The sequence below is a fragment of the Carassius carassius genome, chromosome 45, assembly GCF_963082965.1.
Source record: "Carassius carassius chromosome 45, fCarCar2.1, whole genome shotgun sequence".
NCBI lineage: Eukaryota > Metazoa > Chordata > Actinopteri > Cypriniformes > Cyprinidae > Carassius > Carassius carassius.
In genome coordinates, this window is record NC_081799.1 from 22,199,577 (window position 1) to 22,222,603 (window position 23,027).

Here is a 23,027-nt window from a genome sequence, read left to right on the forward strand (position 1 = left end):
AGCATGATTATTCTCAACCGCATGTCCCTTTCTGTTTCTGGCCGGCAGAAACAGAAAGGGACATTTAGCAAAATTGTATTCAATCCATAGTGAAGAGCTTTCTTTCTTTGTGTTTATGAATTAACCCCTACAGCACAAGTTACTCAGGAACGCACTTTTAAAAATAAAGGTTCTATAGCAATGCCATAGTTCATTCTTCTTAATGTAAAGAACAATTTAATTATCTAAGGAAACTTTTTCCACTGTAAAGAACCTTGGAAGGTTCCATGCATGTTAAAGGTTCTTAATAGAACCATCGAAGCCAGTTAAGAACCTTTATTTTTAAGAGTGTTTGCTGTGGAAACTCCCTTTTGGAACCTTTTTTTTCCAGAATGCATATAAAATAAATCAATATAATAATGAAATATATGGTTGATTGCGCCCCTTCCTTCAGTATATCGATTTATTATTTAAAGTATCATTCATGTATGTAGCAAAAACTATAATCTATAAACTATTTTTTTTTAACAAAATCAAAGCAAGAGTTAAAATAATACATTTTTGAATCTGTTATATGCTCTGGTTCATTCATAATGATTTTATATCATAAAGATGGGCATGCAGTAATGATTTGCCCCAGAATGCAACAGCATTTTATATGTCTGAACCTCTGAATGACCCACTTAAAGTGGCACTGATGCCATTAATACTTTCTCAGGTCATGGCACCTTAGGATATACAAAACACTCAGAGAGAAAGAAAGAGAGTGAGAAAAGAGAGAACTCTTGTGCGTCTCTCAGGAATGCCCTCTATATTAAATCTATAATAGAGTCGACTGCCATTGGCTATATCTAAAACACGCTCATTTTCCTGCGAACCTCAGTATCCATGGGAAAACACTTTTATCCCAATGGAGAAACCCAGCTTTAAATAGGAAAAATCATCTAAAGTTTTAGTTTAAATCGATTCAGGATTTAGCATGGAAAAATGTTACAATTGATTAAAGGTCAAAAACAAACTGGCTCATAATCATACAGCAAGTTATGAATTTTCTTTTCTCAAGATATTCGGACATTTTACTTTTTGTCTTTTTCCCATTATTCTCAGTGGTGAATCTCATTACTGTAATGCATATTATTTTAGTATCACTGAGATAATATTATAGTTTTAATAAATATTTTGAATCAGTTTTTATTTTTATATCTTCCATTTTCATTCAAATGTTAAGGTTTTAGTATTTTGTGTCACTTTTAGTAGTTTAGTTTTTTTAACGGCTATAGTTTTTTATTAATTTTCATTTCAATTTCGTTTCTAGTTATTTTAAACAAAATATTCAAATCAGGCAACTATCTGAAATATTAATATTAATGTTTATTTTATAACAAAAAAGGTTTTTAGTTTCAGTTTTAGTTAACTGTCTTTAACAACTCTGCAGTAATACTGTTTTGGGGTAAAATAAAGATTTTTATTTTATTTGAATAGGTATATTAAATATTATGTGAAGACACACTTCAGTTATGCATATTTTACAATTCATATAATGTATCTTTTTACAGAAATGAGAATGAGGTTTTATCAATGGGGTAATGAAAACTGGGCATATTATTTGACATTAATTCTAAATGTTTTTTTTAATGCAAAATATAATTTCTTATTTTTCGATTTTGGGGGAAACATGAACCAGGCTGTTCAGTGTTTTTTTTTTTTTTATCATTTAATTTAACCATGCATTCTATTTAAAATTCCATATGCTCAAGTAGAAGAATACTGAAGTTAACATGTAAATAAACATTTGTAGGTTTCACATCACAGCAACTACTAGAAACCTAATAATGACACATAATAGGGCAAAATTAGCTCAGCTGTGAAGGCACAACAAATTAGTCATGCATTTGGGTTTCTGTGTTGTATACTGATTTCATTGGCCAGTTGGTGAACCAATGAAATGAAAAAGAGCCTCCATGCTCCTGCTCTGCCTTTCCAGTCACGTCTCAGAGTGGCATCTGGAGTGTTGTGGCAGGGTCAATGTCAGCGAAACGGCTCGAAACTCAACACAAGCAATCAGTTTACCAGAGAGATGCTAACTCTGCGATGAGAAGAGAGGGGGGCGCATCAAACTATGCCTAATTAGCCACTAGCATGTTCTTTTTAATAATGAAGCATTAAAAAACCAGGAGGACCACACACACACACACATACACATGCATGTTCACACTACAGTGGGGTTGATGCTCATTCAAGTCTCAGTGGGCCCCATAACACCACAGCACTAGCAGAAGGATTCCCAGCAACTTACCGAACAATGTTAATGAATAGAGAGAGAGCATTTTGTTTGTGCACATATTCTGAATTAATGACGAGGGAGTTGTCAAATGACAACCATCATGCTTGTGGCTGTATGTCAGGCGCAGAACTCACTCAGGGGTGGACTGTCAGCGAAAGGCCCCTTCTCATTACACAGAAGCTGTGCGATGGTTGGCTCCCTGCATCCATCGCTGGGACCAGTGTAAGTTCCTGTGGGGCCGGCATCTGTGTATTGACAGCTGGCCCTGAGCTCCAGAGAGTGTGTGACGTCTACGATCCCTGGAGCTCAGTACTGTAAGGCTGAATATGCAGACCGTACACAGACACACACCTCCTCTGAGCTCTATAGCCTTGAAATAGCATCATGCTACTGAGTTACATTTAGAAGAAGCACAGTTTTTATAGATCTATTTGTGTATTAATTATGTTTTTGGATGCAAAAAACATGTAAAACCATATAAAAATATGTTGTGACTAAAATAAAGTATAAATTGTACAAATTATACGTAAATAACAAACATTATAATGTAGTTACATAAAAATATAAACAATGCCCAATGTTTATAAAACTATACAATATAGTTAAATTAATATTTATAATGTCCCAAAAATTTTAGTAAAAAACAAATACATAGGCCTAAAAGACATATAAAACCTATTATCTTAAGGTAAGATCTTACTATGATTGATTTTATTGTAAAAGTTAAAGTTAACTTAACTTAAAATAGTTATAAAACTAAATTAAAATAGTAATGTCATTGTGTGAAGTGTTGACATACGTATTTGTAGCCTGTAGTTATATAGCCTAAACCATAAAATAAAATATATAAATATATTATAGTTACATAAATATATATTTTTTTACATTTTATACATAAAAGACAGATTAAGAATCTTAATTTTACAATAGTGATGTCATCTTGTGATGTGTTGACACGTGGTTGCCTGTACAGCCATTTTTTGTCAGTTGTTCTATTTTAAATTTTCACTTTAAATTCAATGTAACTGGCTATTTCTTTAGTTGTTTGTGAAATCGAGCAATTACTGAATGAAAATTGTTTCTACATCAATTTTAGTAAACTTTTTCCCTCCTGCTTTTACTGTTGAAAATTGTATGCCCTAACAGTAACGCACTTGAGGTTTTCTTCATTTATTCATTAATGGTATTACATATAATGCAATTTTCCTGGTCTTATGTTGAAAACCATAATTTCTTTTGCTTTGTTTCTCATGGTTGGCCTCCAGTGGATGGGATGATTTTTGGTCTGGTAAGCTATAATATTCTTCAGCAAGCACACAATGTAGTTACCCAGGTTCTCATGATGCTAGAAATGAAACGGGTCCATCAGAAGTTTATCTACTTTATTAACATAGAAAGAGTTAGCAGATAGTTGCTCTCCAGAAACCACTGCCCTCGTCGTGATCCGCACCTTGTGCCAGCGTCACCCAGGATAGAGACATTCTTTCTCTCACCGTTTTTATACGCCCACAGTTTTCATTTTGCATTCATTTCATTGCCTGGAGTCATGAATTTTTCATCAGTGGTTTCATGATGAATAAAAGATGAAAAAAGGGAAGGACATAGAGAGCTGGAGAAACTGTGTGTTTGTGTATTGTAACTATGTGAGTCCACAAAAGGCACTGATAAAAATCTGTCCCCGTGCTGTATCGCTCTCTAGAGTGATACAGCACATCAGGGTATTTTCTTGTACAAATGTGACTCTGATTGCACCATAACTGAGACTACTGGGAAGTTGTTTATAAAATTAGCTTAAGAAGGAAGTGACAGTGTTGGCAAAAAATGTCACAACACTTTGGTTTCGAGGAATAAAAACTAATTGTAAACAAGTGTTTCTTGTTACATTAGTATACAATACAATTTACCCCATGTAGGTAAAAATCACAATATATTTAAGATGTTGTTGACGTATAAGCATGATTGGTAATGTAGTTCTAGATAGTGTGTCTCATACTGATTGCAAAAAAAGTTTTCTTTCAACCTATCTTTTCTCTGAAAAAGAGTGTTTCACAAAACACTTAAAATCACAAAAATAACTTAAATCCAAAATGCTGGCATGAAACTCTATATGGTGCAGTCCGATAGGTCAAACTCAATCTGACATAATGACATCATTATCACACGGCCCAGCTGATTCATTCTTTTTGTATCAGCAGCCAATGAGCTTGCAGCTCAACATTCAAATACTTGGCTAGTGCTTGCAGTAGCAGTTGCAGCGTGCTTTAGAAACCTTCCACCTTCTCCAGCTCTACCTGTATGCTATATCACGGATATTTCATAGGCCATATGTTATGTGCAGCAGCAGTGTTTCTTACATGCTCACAGCTACATGTTGTCGATGTATTGGCAGTAGTAAGTGTCTGTACCTTCTCTGCGTCAGCAGCTGCAGCAGCTTCTATTCCTCCAAGACCAAACACATTAAAATTGTCATGTATATTACCATGCCAATTCCTCTGAGAGTTGTCATGACAGAAATTACTTTTCTTAAAAATGTATTATGTAAATTACATAGATTTTAACGTAACTCTTGACTTTAATGATGTAACTGTTTTAAACAGTACATTTACTAGGATAAATGTTAGAATTTCCCCAAAATGGTAATCACAAACAGTTCAGAATAAGGAATCCAAGCAAGAATCTCAACGGCAGAAGTGTTTGAATCTAAACTACTTATTTTGTACGGAGTCATCGTCCGCTAAAGTAATTTGTAAACAATTTGCTTTGAACACCTTGACTCTCAAACCTTACTGCGTTTCTCAAACTCTGCCAGAAAAAGCCTTCTGCTGCTGGGTTTCTGGGCCATTCCAGCACACTGTGTCCACACAGGCAGCGCCGCAAGTTTAAGATTCTCGACTGCCGAAGAACCGGTTCCAATATGACCAACACCATCACATCCACGCCCTCTTCCAGCAACCTTTGTTGTGCTAGGAAAGCTGCCATCTTGAAAATCCCACTTTGAACAAATCCCTCTGTCAGGACAAATATCGTCTTCCTACTCTGGTTTACGCTCTGATTTAGGTTATCCATGATCGGTATACCAGGAGTCCAATCTCTTTCCGCCAGACAGAGTGGACGAACTCGTCTTCCTCTATCTTCCAGTTCAAAACGCAAGTGGTTCAGTACCCAATCTGCCACCATCGGATCTTTGGTGTCGTACATAACAAAGGCATCATAGGTGCAGTCATTCGTCTTCAAGTAATAACTTTTTATTTTGGCTCTCCAGAAGTTATAAATGTACGATATGTCCCAGTAAAACACATGTATTACAATAGTTGTAGACATCAAGACAATGATGATGGATGACGTGAGTACATATAGGATTTTAGCAATACTATTGTTGATGCACGCATTTTTTAAATCTAGACTGATCATTGGATGCCCCCTTTTGGATTCTGGAAGGTAGCACAAGACATCTGTTGCAAGACGAGGAAGGACAGTCTCACTTTTCTCTAACCAGAGAATGAAGTCCAGAAGATCACAGGTGCAGTAGATATGGTTTCTCTGCAGGTCCAGTATGCGTAAGTAGTGATCACTACCTGTCTGGAAGGATGCATCACTGAAGTGCTGCAAGCGATTGAAAGCAAGACTGAGGATCAGCAGGCTTTTGACATCTTTGAGAAAGCTGTGCTGCAACTTGGCGATTAGATTATGGCTCAAGTCTAAGACCTTCAGTGAGCTTGTATGCTTTGATAACTTTCCAGTGACCTTACTCAGTTTGTTCATACTTAGATCCAGAGTCTCCAGCTCAGGTAAATATTCGAGCTGATCCCACTCAAAATTGGCAAGAGTGTTCCTACTGATGCTAAGATATGTTAGCGTCCTTGGAAAATAGCTGAATATATCATCTGGTATTTGATTAAGCTTGTTATATGATATATCAAGGTGTGTTAGGTTCGAGAGAGATTTAAAAAGACTTTTGAATCCACAGTTCTTCTTCCACATAATATCCAGTCGATTGCCTTGAAACTGTAGTTCCTTTAGTGAGTCGCTCCTCAGAGTCTTGTTGGTTAGTGAATTTATTTCATTCCAACTGAGGTTGAGCACTTTGAGGAACTGAAGGTTTTCCAGGAACGTCAGACTGTTCCTTACACCTGCCACCTCAAAGTAATGTTTGTTGTGACTTAAATCCAAAACTTGTAATTCTTTCAGTTCATTTAAGGCAGAATCTGAACGCATGTAGACTCTGTTGTGAGACAAGTCAAGGTATTTAATCCTGGGGAAGTGAGTGAACTCTGTTCCATTGAAATAGGAAGCAATGAAGTTGAAGGAAAGATTGAGGCAAGTGATGTTCTCTGTTCCTTTGAAGAAAAATGGATTGATATGGTAAATGTTGTTCTTGCTGAGGTCCAAAACTGGTCCTGTTGCCAGGCATTCAGCTTTGGTAAATGGAGGATAATGGCGGAATTGTTCATTTGTGTGAATGTAGGGGCCTTCACGGCGGTCTCCTTCATTGTTATCAGAAAGGATGTCACTTTTACACTCCTGTCCCCGAAAAGGATTTGTGAATGTTAGCCTGTTGTCAATCAATGAAATCAAAGACAGGTTGTGAAAGTTCCTGAACACTGATAAATTGAGATGTTGGAGAAAGTTGACTCCCAAGTTTAGAACGGATAGGTTTCTCAAACCAAAGAGAGGTCGGAGATCTTCCTCACAAAGACTGTGGGACATATAGCCTTCTAGGTGAAGTGTTTGTAGTGATTTCAAACTAGCAAAACCTTTTGAGAGTTTAATTCTATGGTAAAAGTTTTGAGACGGATTATTGTATGAGAAATCTACAACTTCCACTTTTGGTAGAACACTGAAAAATTGTCCGCTTTCAAATTCACTTATCAATGAGTTGAAGGAAAGATACAAATACTTTAACATAGTAAGGTTCTGGAACCATGATGGGTTGATTGTTTGTAAAGAATTCCCAGAGAGTCGCAGGTCTTGTAGTTTGGATAGTTCACTAAAAGCATCCGGATGAATTTGTAGAGCGTTATTCTTTGTCTGACAGGGAGTGCATGGAAAAGGAGCAGTGAAACAAAAAGGGCAGTTTCCAGATAAATCAAGAACTCGAAGGTTTGTTAGGCTCTTCAGGTCAGAGGTATGAACATAGTCAATCTTATTTAGGAGAAGTGAAAGTGTGAGGAGGGATTTGGGTAAAGCATGTGGTATTTTTAACAGTCCATTTCTAGACAGTTCTAGCTTGGTTAGATTTAAATGTTGAAATGTTTCATTGTGAATTTCCAGTTCTATACTGACATTATGATAACAGTTTCTATTTAATGACAAAACTTTTAGTTTCTTTATTCCTGCAAGATCTGAGGGTCCAATTGTCTTGATTTGGTTGGAATTGAGGCTCAGCCACTGTAGTCCAGGAGGGAGGTCTCTTGGAAATACTGTAATCTTATTATAATCAAGAAGCAAGGTTTTAAGATTAGCCAATCTTGAAAAAATCCCATTCTCAAGACATTTTTCAATCTGATTATTTTTGAGGTTTATCTGTGTAACATCAGTCAGATTCCAGAAGGCGTCCTTTGGGAGGTATTTTATTTTATTATTCGCAAAGTCTAGTTCAGTTGTATTCCAGATCAGGTTTTTCGGAATTCTTTTCAAAGATCTTCCTGAACAGTCCAAGGCAACAGAGCTGTTGGACAGTGTCACATCACATGGAAGCTTTCTCCAAGGCCAGATGAGGCCTTGAGATGAATGGAGAGTACATATCAAAATCAACACAAGTCTCATTTTCTTAAGGGTTCGGGGACTCCTGTGAATGAGAGAATGAATTATTGGTTACTGTCTGAAGCTGTCCAAATTGGGTATATGCCAAAAAAAAAAAAAAAACTACTCCTAAACTACTAAAAAGCTAAACAAAACAACAACAAAAATACATTTTAATGGTTTTGGATGTTTATGCTCACCAAAGCTGCATTTATTTGATGAAAAAACTGTAAAAATATAAATATTTTGACATATATTTTAAATGTATTCATGTGATAGCAATCCTGAACTTTCAGCAGTTTTCTGTCCACATTAAATCATTATAAACATTTAAATGTTTATATATATATTAAGGGGTGTGACGAGATTTCTTGGCACGAGATCTCGTAAGATCCGATGTGTCTGACTGGTCTCGCGAGAATGTGACGATATCCTCACCTAGACCTTTCAAATATATTTGCATTACACTTGGCCTTTCACCAGTGATGTAAGATATTTTAACTTTACATCAGGCAAGTGGACGCTTGATAAGTGGGAATATTACGCAGTGTAGTCTTTATCCAGTCATAAAAACACAATTCAGAGTTTAACTCAAACTTTTAATTAATTATTCAAAAGTAGGTCATTACACGATATGCATCTGTAAATATAAAGCCACAAAAGTCGATTAAACATGAATCCTGCATGTTCTGTGTGTTTCTGTTAATGAAAGCCACATACGCATGGTTTCATTTACCACACACACACACACACACACACTGAAGCGCGCGTGACGCCCGCGGTAATTTTAGCGTCTGCTGTCTCACTAAATGAGGACGGAAACACATTAATATCTCCAAAACTGATATGAGAGTCACTTCATGAAAATTTAACCGTTTGATTTGAGTAAAACTAGCGTCATATTATACAGTCTGGTCATATCACATACACAGAACTGTAAAAGTATTCGTGGCAACCTGTCAAGTAAATCTCTGGTACTATTATTCAGTAGAATGTACATTGCCTACTACTACTAGGCTGCTATACTACTACTAAAATGAAATAAACATTTTTTAAGGATTAATCACACGGCATTTCTTCCATTTTTGAATTTGAATAGTACATATAAAAAGTTATTTTCAATAATTAAATGAAATTAATGTTTCATGCCTTCATTTGATAACCAGAAAAATGTAAATACACAAAACAGAATTTCTGAAGGGAAAAAAATTCATAAGGCTACTTTAAGAAAAAAATTAATTAATAAATTATGTTGTTTATACAGTCAAATAATTAGACATGCTTAAACACAGAATTTGGTTACAATACAAAAATATAAATAATATAGTGAGGAAAAAATAAAACATTTCATAGGGCCTTAAACGTAATTTTTGTTCAACTTTAAATAAATTGTTGTTAAAATGTATGTTTCATGATTTTAATTCATTAGACATGCTTTTTAATGAATACAATTTAATTTAACTACTAAAAAGGTGAGGAGAAAAATTACAACTGTGAAAAAGCAATACAGTAACAGAACAAATTTTTTTTTTTAAATAAAATGTAGTTTGAAATCTATTGTAACATTATAAGTGGCTTTACTGTCACGTTTTGACCATTTAATGTGTCTTACTAAAAAATATAATTATAAAAAGTGACTGATCCTAAACCATTGTGTAGTTGTAAAACAGATCAGAAAGTGTGCTTACCAGAGCAGTCTATAGAAGAGGAGGACATGGTTAAGGGATATCAGTCAGCTTATATGGATTCTTTTTTTTCTTCTTTTTTTTTTGACAGTAGTTTCCTATTTCAAGTTTCAGAATGCTTCCTCATTTCTCTTCCAGTTAACCAAAATACATGAATTGAATATGTGTGCCTTAAAGGGCTAGTTCTCTCCAAAATGAAAAATTCTGTCATTGTTTACTGACCTTAATCGTTTACATAGTTTTTTTTTTTTTGGACCCCATTGACTTTTATTGCATGGGCAAAAAGAATGTACGGTGCCCCGAACATGGCATGCAGGGAAAAATAGTAGGATAAATCGTCTGCACGATTTACTATTTCATTCCCTCAACTTTGTGCAAACAATTTACTAGTTTGAAGGAACAAAATAGTAATCATGTGCACGTTTTAGTCCTTCGAGGGAACGATTCTGTAAATTGTGCATACAAATTTTTTTTTTCTTACATGTCATGTGCGGGGCTCCGTAAGAATGAGACATTTCTCAAAATATCTTCTTTTGTGTTCTATAGAAAAAAGAAATCATACAGGTTTGGAACAACATGAGCATTGTATATACATGCCTATTTTTTTGAAAGACACTTTTTGTAGTTAGATGGTGTAGCTTCAAAATTCTGTTTATTATCTTCAACAATATTATATGTTACAAGAACTTGCAGAAAATAATTGCAAAGGAAGCATAGGTAGTCATATTGTGCGATTGAACCAAACCAAAATATCAAAAACCTAAAGAAGGGTAAACACTTAACTCAATAGCAGTCCTTTCTTAACCTTCTAATCCTACTTGATGCGTCAGATCTACCATCTTCGATTGAAACAGTGAAATTGTGACCATTGCAGGCAGATCTAAACAATAACCTGGTCTGCAAACGCTAAGCAGTCTGTTTCTTTTGTTTGCACAGCTCTCCAGCAATGGCTAAAATCCCCCCAAATCAGCTCTACAGACACCAGGAGTATGCAAGGCCAGACTGGCACTCATTCCATGTGGAGCCACGAGTACATTAGTATGCCGTGGAGAAACACGCTGACTGTGAGTGGACACTCTAGCAATTAGATGCATAGCACTTTATGTGAACCCGCAGAGGTGCCAGTGCTCATATTCTGCTCAGCACCTGGGGGCAGCTTTCATGCATTGCTTTCCAACCGCTGCTACGTGTTCCACATACAGATCGGACCATTATTAATTTTAAATGTTTTGTATCCATGCCACAGTCTTTGGTATTTCTGATCAGTAGGGATGAGGTATGGAGATGAACAAGGCATGGTTCATTACGTAGGCGTGTTTTACTCTGTAATTTGTTGTTTTACTCCTTTCAGCATCGTGCATTGTGTAAGTGCTGTTGTGTAGTTATGTGTGGTGGAAATCTTGAGTTTGAAATGAAAGTGTTAGGACATTGTTTACTAGAAATTCTTTCTGATCGCACAAGAGTGTGTAAGAAAGCACTCATGCCTAGTCTGAGATGCAAACAAAACTCATGAGATGTGCTTCTGCTACTACTTTCTCCAACATATGAGCAAAGCCTTACCTTTAACAATGTGAGTAACGAGACACAATAAGTACAATCTTTCTTGACAATGGTTTCCAGGTTGCATGCTACACTTTTCACCCTTTTCACCCTTCATGATCCATTGGGGTACCTGAGCCTGAGGGGGTGTTGAATTCTGCCCAGGGCGTAATGTTTGAGCTGCGAGGATGAGCTTCAAGCTCTTGAGGAGGACTGCAGTTCAATAATATTGGTGATTTGCACAGGAAAAGAGTCACTTTTGCTTGCATAGAGCTTTGTTTTTGTATTGTGTGTGACTGGGTTTCCAGATAGCATATGAAAAAAATAGTATACATTAAATTAAAAGAAAAAAATAAATGTATATATTATTTTTAAATGAAATTTAATTATATATATATATATATATAAATATACTATCTGGAAATATATATTATATATATTAATATAAATAATATATGTACTTTTACATCATTTAAAATAATATTCATTTATTTTTAACTTTTATAACTTTTTCATATGCTAGCTAGTGTTACTTTATTTTTTTTAAAGAAAACAAGCTGATAGTAATTGAATAGAGTGCAAGTCTAAAAGATGCATGTTTTTTTTATAATGCAATAAAATTGCAATAATGAAAAATTTGTTAAATGAAATCTATTGTTTTTCTTCAGTTTTGGGGGAAATGTTACTTGCACGTTCACCACAGATCCCTGAAAATGCAAAAACATATATAGCCTACAGTAGCAGTCAAGTTTTTAAATGTTGATCTATTGTTGAACTGAAAATTGAGCAATTGCAACTTCTCCAATTTTAGGGCAAAAATAACTTTGTAAATTAGAACAGACACTTGTTCCTTTGTTTAGTGTACTCATTGTACAGCTATAGTATATGTTTACTCAACCATCTTGTTCTGTACCTTTACACCATCAGTGGGAGTACTGTGAAGAATTACATGGGTCTTTATTGAAGTGAAAAGGGAATCCCAAGACAGTTATAAATTCTCATTAATCTCTTTTAAAAGCTCAGGCCATGGGAGAGACTGCTCTTTTACTACTTTAAAAAGATGCCCTTCATAGCTCAATTAGTCTGTCCTGATTCCCAAAGAAGCATTTATTTAATAAGACAGAGATTAAAGAAACTAATTATAAACCTTTCCTTTGTAACTGGGAGATGGACCTTCCAGTTGCCCATATGAACGTGTTAATGTAGACACAAAACTCCACCTGATGACTCATTCGTTATCTGTTACTGTCCCTCCCCCATCTGAGAAATGCATCACTTCATACATACTGGATCTCTAATCTGGATTAGTTAATTGGATGCTCTTGGACAAATGATTAACAATCTACATTTGACACAAGGAGGATATACTGGCTTATGCAATGGCATATGCATTTAAAACCCCATGGCACCATGTTTAATTGCATGTATTAATTCGTTTTTAATTAATGAATTTATTTATTTAGGTGGGGTGTGGTTAAAGTCATCATGAAAACAAAACTGATCTTTTTTTCTCTTGTCTTATTGTGAATGTTTCATTGGTGCACATTGTGCCAAATAAAAAATAGTCATAAATAAATCCAATCAGTCCCTGATGGATAAAATCAAGTCATGCTCTACATTTCATTTAGTAAATTACAAGCACAGTTCACAAGTAAAAGGATTGCAAATGTGATTTCATGTTTCATCGTTTGAAGACCAATAAATACAAATAAAACCAGCAATATTCAGAAAAAAAATATTATTTCATACTTTTGGAAAATAAATCGCAGAGAGAGGTTTTCATTGGTTGGTTTCAGCCCTGCATAAACATGCCTTTTTCTTTGAATGTGCACAAATGTTCTCAATTAGAAATTTGGTGAATTCCTCCAACTAATAACAATTTATGTCCTTGAGTACATCTGCATAACACTTACATGCTCATAGACAATTGACGAATCATTAACAAACAACACAATGTACATATATGATAATTAAACACCATTTCTTCATTCATCATAGCATATGACATCTTTCATGGGTAAACATGTCCAGAACAACATAACAAATGTTTCCACATTGTGTATTTACAGTAACTTTTTTATATGCACACATACATTCTTTTGATTTAGATGCACAGCATGCAGTTTCTCAATATGATATGTGCTTGTGGATAAAAATAACTATCTAAGGAAAATTATTTGAAGAGTGACCTCAAAGGTGCAAAGTTCACTGGAAGGTTTTGACATGTTTTTAAGAAAAAACGCTGTGGTCAGACCAGTTGCATTTATGAAATTATGCAGACGTTTACGAAAGCTAAACATTTTCAAGCTAATATTTTTTGCACCAGAATCTACGTTATACAGTCTCAACTGACTGCTGGAGCTGTGTTAGGCACATGTTTTTGGAGCTATGGTGCTCACGTGGGTGACACAAGTTTGAATCTGGTTTGCAGCATTTTTCTTCACATAAATCTCATTGAATAAAAATGTTCAAAACGCTGACTGTGAATCAGTGACGGAATAAAAATTGGAATAGATATAAATAATGATAGAACATTTTATGAACAGTTGAGATTTGTGCTATTATAGTTGTGCAAGTTTGCATAAATAATGCTAGAAATATTTCTTTCTTTTTTTTAAACAATCTCCATTTGAAAGTGTTTTTTATGTGAACTGTTGATTTAGAAACAATGTCACAGTTCAAGGTCTATCCGGGGTTGTTCCTCCTTTTCCTGCTGGGACTCTGAGAAGTCTCTGCTTTGAGGTCTTTGTATTGAACCTGATGAGCAGATTTTGCACAATCCTGTTGTGAATCATGCAAACGAATGAAAATACGTCACTTATCATTGATCACTTACCAACTGGACATCTGACGGAACTCTAGACAGGAAGTCCAGCAGCTCATTGTTCTCAATGTTGTAGGGGTCCCGAAGTTTTTTGGTGAATTTATTGATACCTGTGTGGGACATGCATGTTTCATATCCTTCTAACATCCAAGATATTATATCCTAAATCATTACAATGCAAGAAAACATCTCGTATATAAAAAATGCATCAGATTATGCCATTATAAATTTCTAATAAACAATCAGAATAGTAAACCATTGGGAAAGTGTTTAACAAAAGCACTATGATTTCTCACCCCAGACCAGCACAATGAATCGTAGTGGGATAAAGTATATTAGCGTGGCACCGGCACATAGCACCGTAATGGCTAGCCAGCTCAGAAAAGGCACAGACCAGTTAAACGTGCTGAAAGAGAGGAACGGCATGAGAATTAACATATAAATTCATGACACAAAGTTAATGCTACTAAAAAAGGAAGCTTAAACAGTATGAAAAACATCCAAGTTTCTCACTTCTTCACTCGTTCCCCGAAGCAGGCCACTTCATCCAGAACGTTTTGAACCGTTATGATCACATCTTGAACTGCATAGAATTTGTCAAATAAGCCCTTTTTCTCCGAGTCCTGTTGTTGAACACACAAGCATGCATGGCAAGTTACACAACAGAATTCATTCTGTCATACGTACACAGATTTTGAACAGTAGAGCTACGGTCTGTTGAAAATCTTCTAGAAAGGTAACACAAGTTGTTTAGTTTCGTTATAAGAAATGAAAGACGTGGGGGTGGGGAAGCTTTTGTTTGCTGTCTGGTGTCTCATAGACTAAAAGGTTAGTTGGTGTAGCTTAACACAAAACTTAAACACATTAGACTTATTCTAAAAACCATTAAAAAACCTTATCAAACTTTTTCAAACTAAAGTCTTTTGACTATTAAAGAAGGGACAGCACTTCAACATGTCCCATCCCAACTTCCTGTGTCAGTAAGAAACACACTTTTTTATGGAGTAGGCTATGTTTGATCTATTAGATTGTCATTTTTTAAGTAAAAAACTGGCTGTTCAAACCATGCCAGCTTGTGTTTTTCCCTTGTTTGATCATGCCTGACAGCCTTTATTCTGCACCCCAGGCTTCACCTGCGTCGGGTCGGATGGAAAAGTTGTGTTATTCTTTCTCTGACTACTTACGGAGTTGGGGTTCAACAAATCAATTGTCCCCATAAATTAGTGGGAACAATTTCTGAAAGCTTGGAGAGTGATACCAACCCTCTGCATATTTTCATGACCAGCCGGCAGTAAGCTAAGTGCAAACATATGTCCAGGCTTAGCCCGGGCCTATGAGGGGTCCTTATGAATGGAAAACAGGTGTCTGGGTCATTTGTGCCAAAATACCCAAGTTAGCTCCCAGGGTCAAAGGTCAGGCCGCTAATGGCTGCCTTGTGGTGCACACAGGGTTATGGGAATGCGAAAAATGGCTGGAGTTAAACATCTGGGATATGTTGAATATATTTGGCAAAGCAAGCCTCAGGTGCAATTAAACTATAGCACTGACACATATATTAAACTGTGTGTCCATACGCCAACCTTTCAGCTGTCCCCGAGAGCTTCAGCTAACACACAAGACCACAAACGATAGAAATGGTAGATTTCCTTCAGCCATGCATGTCACCAGGTGGAAAGAAGAGTCTTAATGAGTTGATAAGGAAATAAAGAGGCTACCTTTCAGTGTTTGGTTACCTTGTCATCTTTGTCATATTCTTCATCCACATCCTCGAGAAGGTCCTCTATCACTTGCTATGAAGCAACAATAAGAAAAATCACAAAAGTCATCTTTTTAATATCTCAGTGGATTTTGCTAGAACGAAAGCAGTAATGAGATAAAAAAAGAAGAGCAAATAGAAACTTCTATACCTTAGAAATGTACATGCTTCTTTAAACTTTACTCAGATTTGTCAATAAGAACTTTAATCGCAATAAGTTCTTCGCGTTAACTTAAACATTTCTCTTTAAATTCTTACAAAACTAAATTATCTGAGCTATGCTATCCGGATTATTTTGTAGTAGGAATCTTCTGACAAATTTCCAAAGAACATTTCCAAGTCACTCTTGATTTACCTGATAATATTAAAAAACACTGATTAATAATAATTACATTTAAAATATTTTATATGAGTTAAACAATTTTCATGACTTTTTAATATTTGACTATTTTTTTCTATCTTTTCCAGGCCTGTAAATCACAATTTTATATCTATGATAACCCTCATAAACTCTATGTGAAGAACCATCTCATTTGTATTTTTCTCATCAGTTTTAAAAGAAACATCGTAGATGAAGTTGATATCTAAATAAAACAACCGAGAATTCCATTAAGTCTCTCAAGCGATGAAAGATCAACCTCTGAGCAATAACATTTTCCTCATTAAACACTCACATATAGACAATCTAATCTGATGACAATCTAATGGCAACTGTTCTGCCATTTATTAGCATTAGGCCACATATGAAAACATATGCATACGGCTCACATTGGTGACAGACTGTATATATTTGTGTCAGTCTCCTTCTGAATGTGAAAAGGATTCTTTCACGTATCTGTCATGTGTCCGTCAACTGAAATCTAGCTTTTAGAAAATGTAGAAATTCATGCTGGTCAATATGATAATTCCATATTTTAATTTGCAAAGTAGTGGAAAATTATTCTTTTATTGTTTTGAGATTTATCTGATGCACATCGCCACTGACTCTTTGACTGGATACTCCTGAATAAAAATGTAATTCAAATTTTGATGGCTTAATTGGGAAGCGAACACCCTCTCCAGAACGCTGCGCACTGAAAGTCATCAGCACTCATTCCACGCCATTTTGACAATTAAAATGGAATCAATTTGCAGGGAGTTTTGCGTACACACTTAGTGTGATTGGCAACATTTCACGATGGCATGAAATTAGTTTGACACAATTTAATTGGAAAATGCGATAAGTAAATACACCAGGTAAGTGGAATGGCACATTTAAGAGCTTCTATATCTGCGCTACTTTTAATTACCTGAAGTGATTGGAATAAAAACATTCAATTCCAGCTGTGCATACACCTATAAAAACCTAGCTGTTTATTAACCAGGAACCGTTGACGGTTGGTTCAAATAATCAAAGATGGTTTGGGTAGGTTGAGACATTGCAATTTCCTGTGACGGCCTGCAACAATCACGTGCTTAGAGTGAGCTAAAGATAAATATCACAAATTTAGCCCTCATTAGACTGGACAGTCAACATCTATAAACAGACTCACCACGTTCCCTTCGCGCGACTCCTTCCCCGAGGCCAGCAGGAAGTAATTCCAGGCCAGCAGCAGCAGCAGGGACAATGGAACCATGTAGATCTCGAAATTCCAAACCACCACCACAAAGATCTGAGCAATCGCAACGAAAAGATTCTATTTTTAGATCATTTTATCAACTAATAGATGTCTTGCAATTCCATTTTCATGATAACAATTCCTAGTTACAATAAAGATATCTGCTAATGTTTATAAGTAAATAGAGTTAATATTGAATATTCAATAATAAAATATTCGAAAATAGTTAATTATATTGTGTGGTTCTATGATTTCCAAATATGTGACTATGTGTATCTATCTACACATCATCACGCCAAAGTTTGACCATGTGGATTATTTTTTTAAATGAATACTTTTGATCAAAAGAGTCAATTACTTTTTGCCACCTTGGAAATAATTTTTTTTTTTCAAATATATTAATATACAATATTTATATTTAAAAAAAAACAGCTATTTTAAATTGTTTCACAAAGTTGTGCTTATTTTTTTTTAAATCAAATAAATATGGCCTTAGTCAACATAAGAGACTTTTTTTTTTAATGTTGGTGTGTGTATGTGTAAATATATATATATATATATATATATATATATATATATATATACATTAGTTTATATTAGTATATGTAAAAATTTTATATTCCACCTTAGAAATAAATACATTTTTAAAATATATTAATATACAATATTTATATAAAAAACACCTATTTTACATTTTTCACAATATATATATATGTATGTATGTATATATGATGGTCACAGAGGCTTTTGATGTGGTTTATCCTATCAGGTATTTGAGCTGGAATGGATTTATAGTTTTTGTTACTGTATTGTAAATGAGTTTTACTTTACGTTTGCAGTCATAGCGGTAAACCAGAGCTGAACTTCACTGTTTAAAGAGGGAGGTCAAATCTCGGTCAGTTAATTGTCATGAACAGGTAGGGATGAAGAAAGAAGAGTGAATCTTTTGTGATGGAGACTCCGAGTCCTCAGCGCCTCCTTCAGGTACAGGAGGGAAGTGTGTGAAAGCGAGAGGGAACCGTGTGAAGTGAAGGGCTCTTGAGGTGTTCAGAGCGGGGCAGGCAGGGGCGCGGGGTGAGGTCGGGCTTGAGGTCACACACAGAGGGACGGCGTCTAAGAGATCACATCTACTCGTTTTAGCTCAAGAGTGCTTCAGCGCTAAACTACGAGCGCACTTCACACATCAAAGCCCTTCAACACACACAAGAGTCACCAAACACACTCAATCTATAAAATATACAGTGTGTACATCTATTATCTAGACCTATCTATCTTTAAAAAGTGAGTTTGGGTTTCTTTGAGTTGTGTGTATCATATCAATACGGTGTTTGCTTCTGTGTGTATATTTAAGAGTTTTGCCACCTACCAAGAAAGCACATAAACTCCTGCGGGGGGACTCCCATTGAAAACAGCTGTTGATGTAGGAGCCCGCGTTAATGAGGAAGAGAACGCAGCGCTTCACTCGGTTAAAATTCTGCTGCAGCATCTGACGTGAGAATATGAGACAGAAAGAGCTGTTACCATAAACCACAATATAGCCTCCTCAAAAATAATGATCATTATTAGAGAATACTCCTGAATACCTGAAATATTATTTCCAATATTATACTGAAATATACTGATGTTTTATGTTTATATGTCTATGACATATATTCAAACCAAAAGAATATTCAAATGTAAAAAAAACCACCCAAATATTTACACAATACATTATATAATAATAATCTAATATATTTTATAAGTACATTCAATATCAATTTTAAAACTTTTTATAACACACACACACACACACACACACACACACACACAATTATATGATATATTTTCTAGCCAAAACATTCAAATAATGCACTACCGTTATTACAACTCAAATTTCATTCAGTCTTTCAGTCTTCATTGTCATGTGATCCTTCAGAAATAGTTCTAATATGCTGATTTGCTGCTCAATAAACAATAATAATTATAATTGTATTATTATGTTGAAAACAGTTTTGCTGCTTTTAATGCTACATTTTTGGAATGTAGCAATTCCATGCTACATCCAGGATTCTTTGATGAATAGAAAGTTCAAAAGAACAGCATTTATTTGAAATAGGAATCTTTTATAACAATAAATGTATTTGTCACGTTTGATCAATTTAAGTTTTTACCATTATTAATGTTATAATGTAAAACTCAATCTTTACTGTCACCTTTAATTAATTTAAGTATTAATTGAAAAAAAATCTTACTGACAGTTAAACATTTTAAAAGGAGTACATCAAAAATAAAATTACAACTTTTACACAACAAACATTAAAAAATTTTATTTAGGTACTTTATTTATTTTATATCTACTTTTTTGTTGTTATAAAACATGAATATTATTCTCTTCAATTAAAAACCGAACTAAAGAAAATCAAACAACTTTGTTCTGATACGCATGATTAACACAAAACTCATGGCATATCAAAAAACGAGGTGAATGTAATCATCTCCGTAAGTGACGGTGTGACTGACAGCTGGGGTTAGATATACGGGCCGAATCCGTGGTTGAACTCTTCACTGAGACGGGCATAAAGGACTGAAGAATCGGTCTGTTCTGCTCAATGCGCAGCTTTGTGACAGCGTCTGATTCAGCCCAGCCCCTCCAATTCAGCGCTTTTGTCACGCAGGCACATTGAGAGAGAGGACAATGAGCAGGCACAGCCGTAGAGCCGCAGCCGGGCCCTCTGGGGTGGCCCCTCTCCTCTCATGAGGGCCGGCTTGACATTTCTATTCAACACCTAGAGCGGCAGGGCAAGGGGGAAAATGCAGCGATTCAGCGCTTGCGCCCCCTGTCCCAAACACGTCGGCCTATTGTGTGGCGGGCATGGGACCGCCGGCCCTCGTTGGGGTGGTTTAGATTTGATTGCAGCCATTAGATTAAAGGCACAGTTCACTTAAAATGTATATTATGTTATTATTTACTAAATGTGTTTTAACTTAATGTGGTTTCACACCCGCATGCTGTTATTTTATGTATGGAACAAACATGTAGAGAATCTCCCAAAAAAAGGAAACCAAGCGGTCCGTAGGATTTTGCGATATGTATTCAAAGTCTTCTGAAGCTGGGTTATAATAGTTTACTAAAACTAAAAGCATTAAAAAAATGTCATTACTTTAAACATTTTAAAATCGTTTTAATAATAATAAAATGTATAATTAAAATAAAAAACAATTTATAACTGAAACTTTAACTGAAAGAAAAGTTTATAAAAATATTAATGAGAAAAAAAATTTTAATGAAAAAAAATTAAAATAAAACTGAAATAAACATGAAAATATGAAATAAAAATGAATGATAACTGAATATGAATAAGTAAAATATTTTTAAATGCATTTTAATAAGAGTCAATGCACATTAATAATACATTAATATGTAACATGTACCAGATTTAGCCAACACTGGCTAATTTTCATCCATAGTCCCTTTTGGCAGATCGTATTCCCTTTTAATTTGAGATAGTTGACAAGGAAACATTTCTCATAATCATTCAGTTTGAATTTATGTACTAAAATAATTAAAATTAAAACTGAAATAAGTACGAACCATAAATAAATAAACTATATATATTAAAATAAGCTATATATTTAAAAAAGTCATAATAAAAATAAAAAGATAAAGATAAAAACATTGCTTTTATATCAGTACCGTACAGTCTTTGAATGTATGGCACAACACAAGGCATTTGAACTAGTTTTGGGGTGTTTTTGGGCACTTTGAAGTCTCATTTTTATGGAAACTGCTGTGTAATGATTTTTCATGTAATGTGTGTTTCACAGAATTAAAAAGCAGCATGAACAATTCCTTTTTAAGAATAGTTACATTTTTGTTATTTTACCTGTTTAGAGACTTTGGCCTCGTCTTCGATGTACTTCTGTTCTGGTGGAACGAACGTCCGCAAACTGGCTTTCACCTTGAAGAGAAACGAAGAAATATGATTTGTTTTAATTAGCGCTGGAGCTCTCTATGCATCAATAATTATTGCATATTCCACAGTGTGGAAACAAAAGACACAACATCCTGCGCTCCGGGCGCAGTGCACACTTACGGCGCTGAAGATGACGTCTGCTTCGAGAAAGATGACCCCCTTTGTTGGCCCTGTCAGCTCCTTGTTTTTTAAGACGTAGGCCTTCTGTTCACTGTTGCGGATCTGTGTGAAGAAGACGTGACAGCCTGCTGTCTGGCAAAGCCCCAGCGGACCCCCCTCCTCGACTGACCCCTGATCTCCCAGCGGTAGCATCAAACAGCCAGCCGCACATTCCCTCCCCGTCCCTCCCTCCTTCCAGCACTTCCAACTCTGACAAGTACCTGCTCATTACCAGCATCCCTCTGTCACCGAGACATTAGCCAGGCACCGGGAGGCCCGGCTGTGTGCGCTTTTAGAGACGCGCCACCATCAATCTCGTTCGGCGAGTCGATTTGTTTCAAACGCAGCTTTTAAAGCACACGTGGATCTAAGAATTTGAGGAAACTGAATGAGACGAGCTTACGTTTAATAACGGGATGGCCACTTTACCCAGGAAGTCAGCGCTGCGGTCTCTGTCCTCGTCGTACACTGTGATCTCCAGCACTGAGTGAATGTCTTTCACGTTACTGCAGGGTGAACAAGAGACAGGTTTTCATCAAACACAAAACAAAGTATGCAGAAGCATTTCGATTAACCTTGCATTTATAAATACTGTATGAAGTCAGCGTTAAACAGAATTTGCAATGCATCTGAATGCCATAATGGGACGTATTTCTGTGGGAAATTATAGGGAGGTATTTGACAGCAGGATTTGATCGGATGATGAATCATACCTTATGTCATGTAGGTTTTTTTGAGATCAAGGTGTGCAACAAATTATGCAGAATAATTTCTATTTGTTTTGACTATAATATGGCTTTGTATATCGCATTTACAAATACTGCATGAAGTCAACATGAACAGAATTTGCAACATAATGTTTGGAAATATTATTCCCAAGGAAAAATTGCAACTTTTTGTGTCTCAATTCTGACTTTTTTCTAGCAGTTGCAAGTTTATGTCACACAATTCTGACATTTTATCTTGCAATTCTGAATTTACATTTTGCAATTCTGACTTTTTTCTCAAAATTCCGAGCTGACGTTTTGCAATTTAGATTTTTTTTCTATGATTTCAGAGTCTCACTTTTTTCATGCAAAAGCAAATTTATATCTCACAATTCTAACCGATTTACCTTGTTTATCCGTATATTTCTTAGTTTATATCTCACATCTTGCAATTTTAGACTTTCTTGGAATTCTGAGTTTATATCTTGGAATTCTTGTTTGTCTACTCAACACCACGGAATAAAAAAATGAAGCAATTTTGACTTTTTCTATCTTTGAATTCGAATTTTTTTATCCGAATTTGGAATTCCTTTTATCAGACAATTTAAATTAAATTTGATTAATTTAAATTAAATTAAAATTGCAAGTTAACATCTTGCTCTTCTCAGTTCTTCTGAGAACTGAGACAAAAGAAGCCCAGATTGTTTGATATGAACTCATATGTGTGACACATTTCTGAGAGAAATTATGTGGGAAATTGTGAAAGAAATAATTATGTCTGATACCTTGAAACGTGGTGTT

General features: G+C 35.3%; 2 protein-coding genes across 3 annotated transcripts in view; both read right to left on the reverse strand.

The window, feature by feature from the left end:
* Positions 1 to 4,724: 4,724 nt before the first annotated feature.
* tlr8b (toll-like receptor 8b) lies at positions 4,725 to 8,046 on the reverse strand. The gene has a single exon (XM_059539934.1). It carries the CDS (start codon positions 8,027 to 8,029, stop codon positions 4,988 to 4,990), a length of 3,042 nt encoding a protein of 1,013 aa, XP_059395917.1. The 5' UTR covers positions 8,030 to 8,046; the 3' UTR covers positions 4,725 to 4,987.
* A 4,837-nt stretch (positions 8,047 to 12,883) lies between these two features.
* Positions 12,884 to 23,027, reverse strand: part of LOC132127805 (multiple C2 and transmembrane domain-containing protein 1-like) — a 30,666-nt gene continuing 20,522 nt past the window's right edge. The window contains exons 12-21 of one of the 2 annotated variants that reach the window (XM_059539936.1): positions 21,923 to 22,025; positions 21,481 to 21,582; positions 21,271 to 21,345; positions 18,774 to 18,893; positions 17,345 to 17,461; positions 15,787 to 15,843; positions 14,567 to 14,676; positions 14,350 to 14,459; positions 14,066 to 14,163; positions 12,884 to 13,986 (exon numbers count right to left, since the gene is read on the reverse strand). In XM_059539936.1, coding sequence (XP_059395919.1) covers positions 13,915 to 13,986; positions 14,066 to 14,163; positions 14,350 to 14,459; positions 14,567 to 14,676; positions 15,787 to 15,843; positions 17,345 to 17,461; positions 18,774 to 18,893; positions 21,271 to 21,345; positions 21,481 to 21,582; positions 21,923 to 22,025 — 964 coding nt within the window. In that variant the 3' untranslated portion in view covers positions 12,884 to 13,914. Of the gene's footprint in view, positions 13,987 to 14,065; positions 14,164 to 14,349; positions 14,460 to 14,566; positions 14,677 to 15,786; positions 15,844 to 17,341; positions 17,462 to 18,773; positions 18,894 to 21,270; positions 21,346 to 21,480; positions 21,583 to 21,922; positions 22,026 to 23,027 lie in introns of both variants that reach the window. The other variant, XM_059539935.1, reaches the window with a different exon arrangement.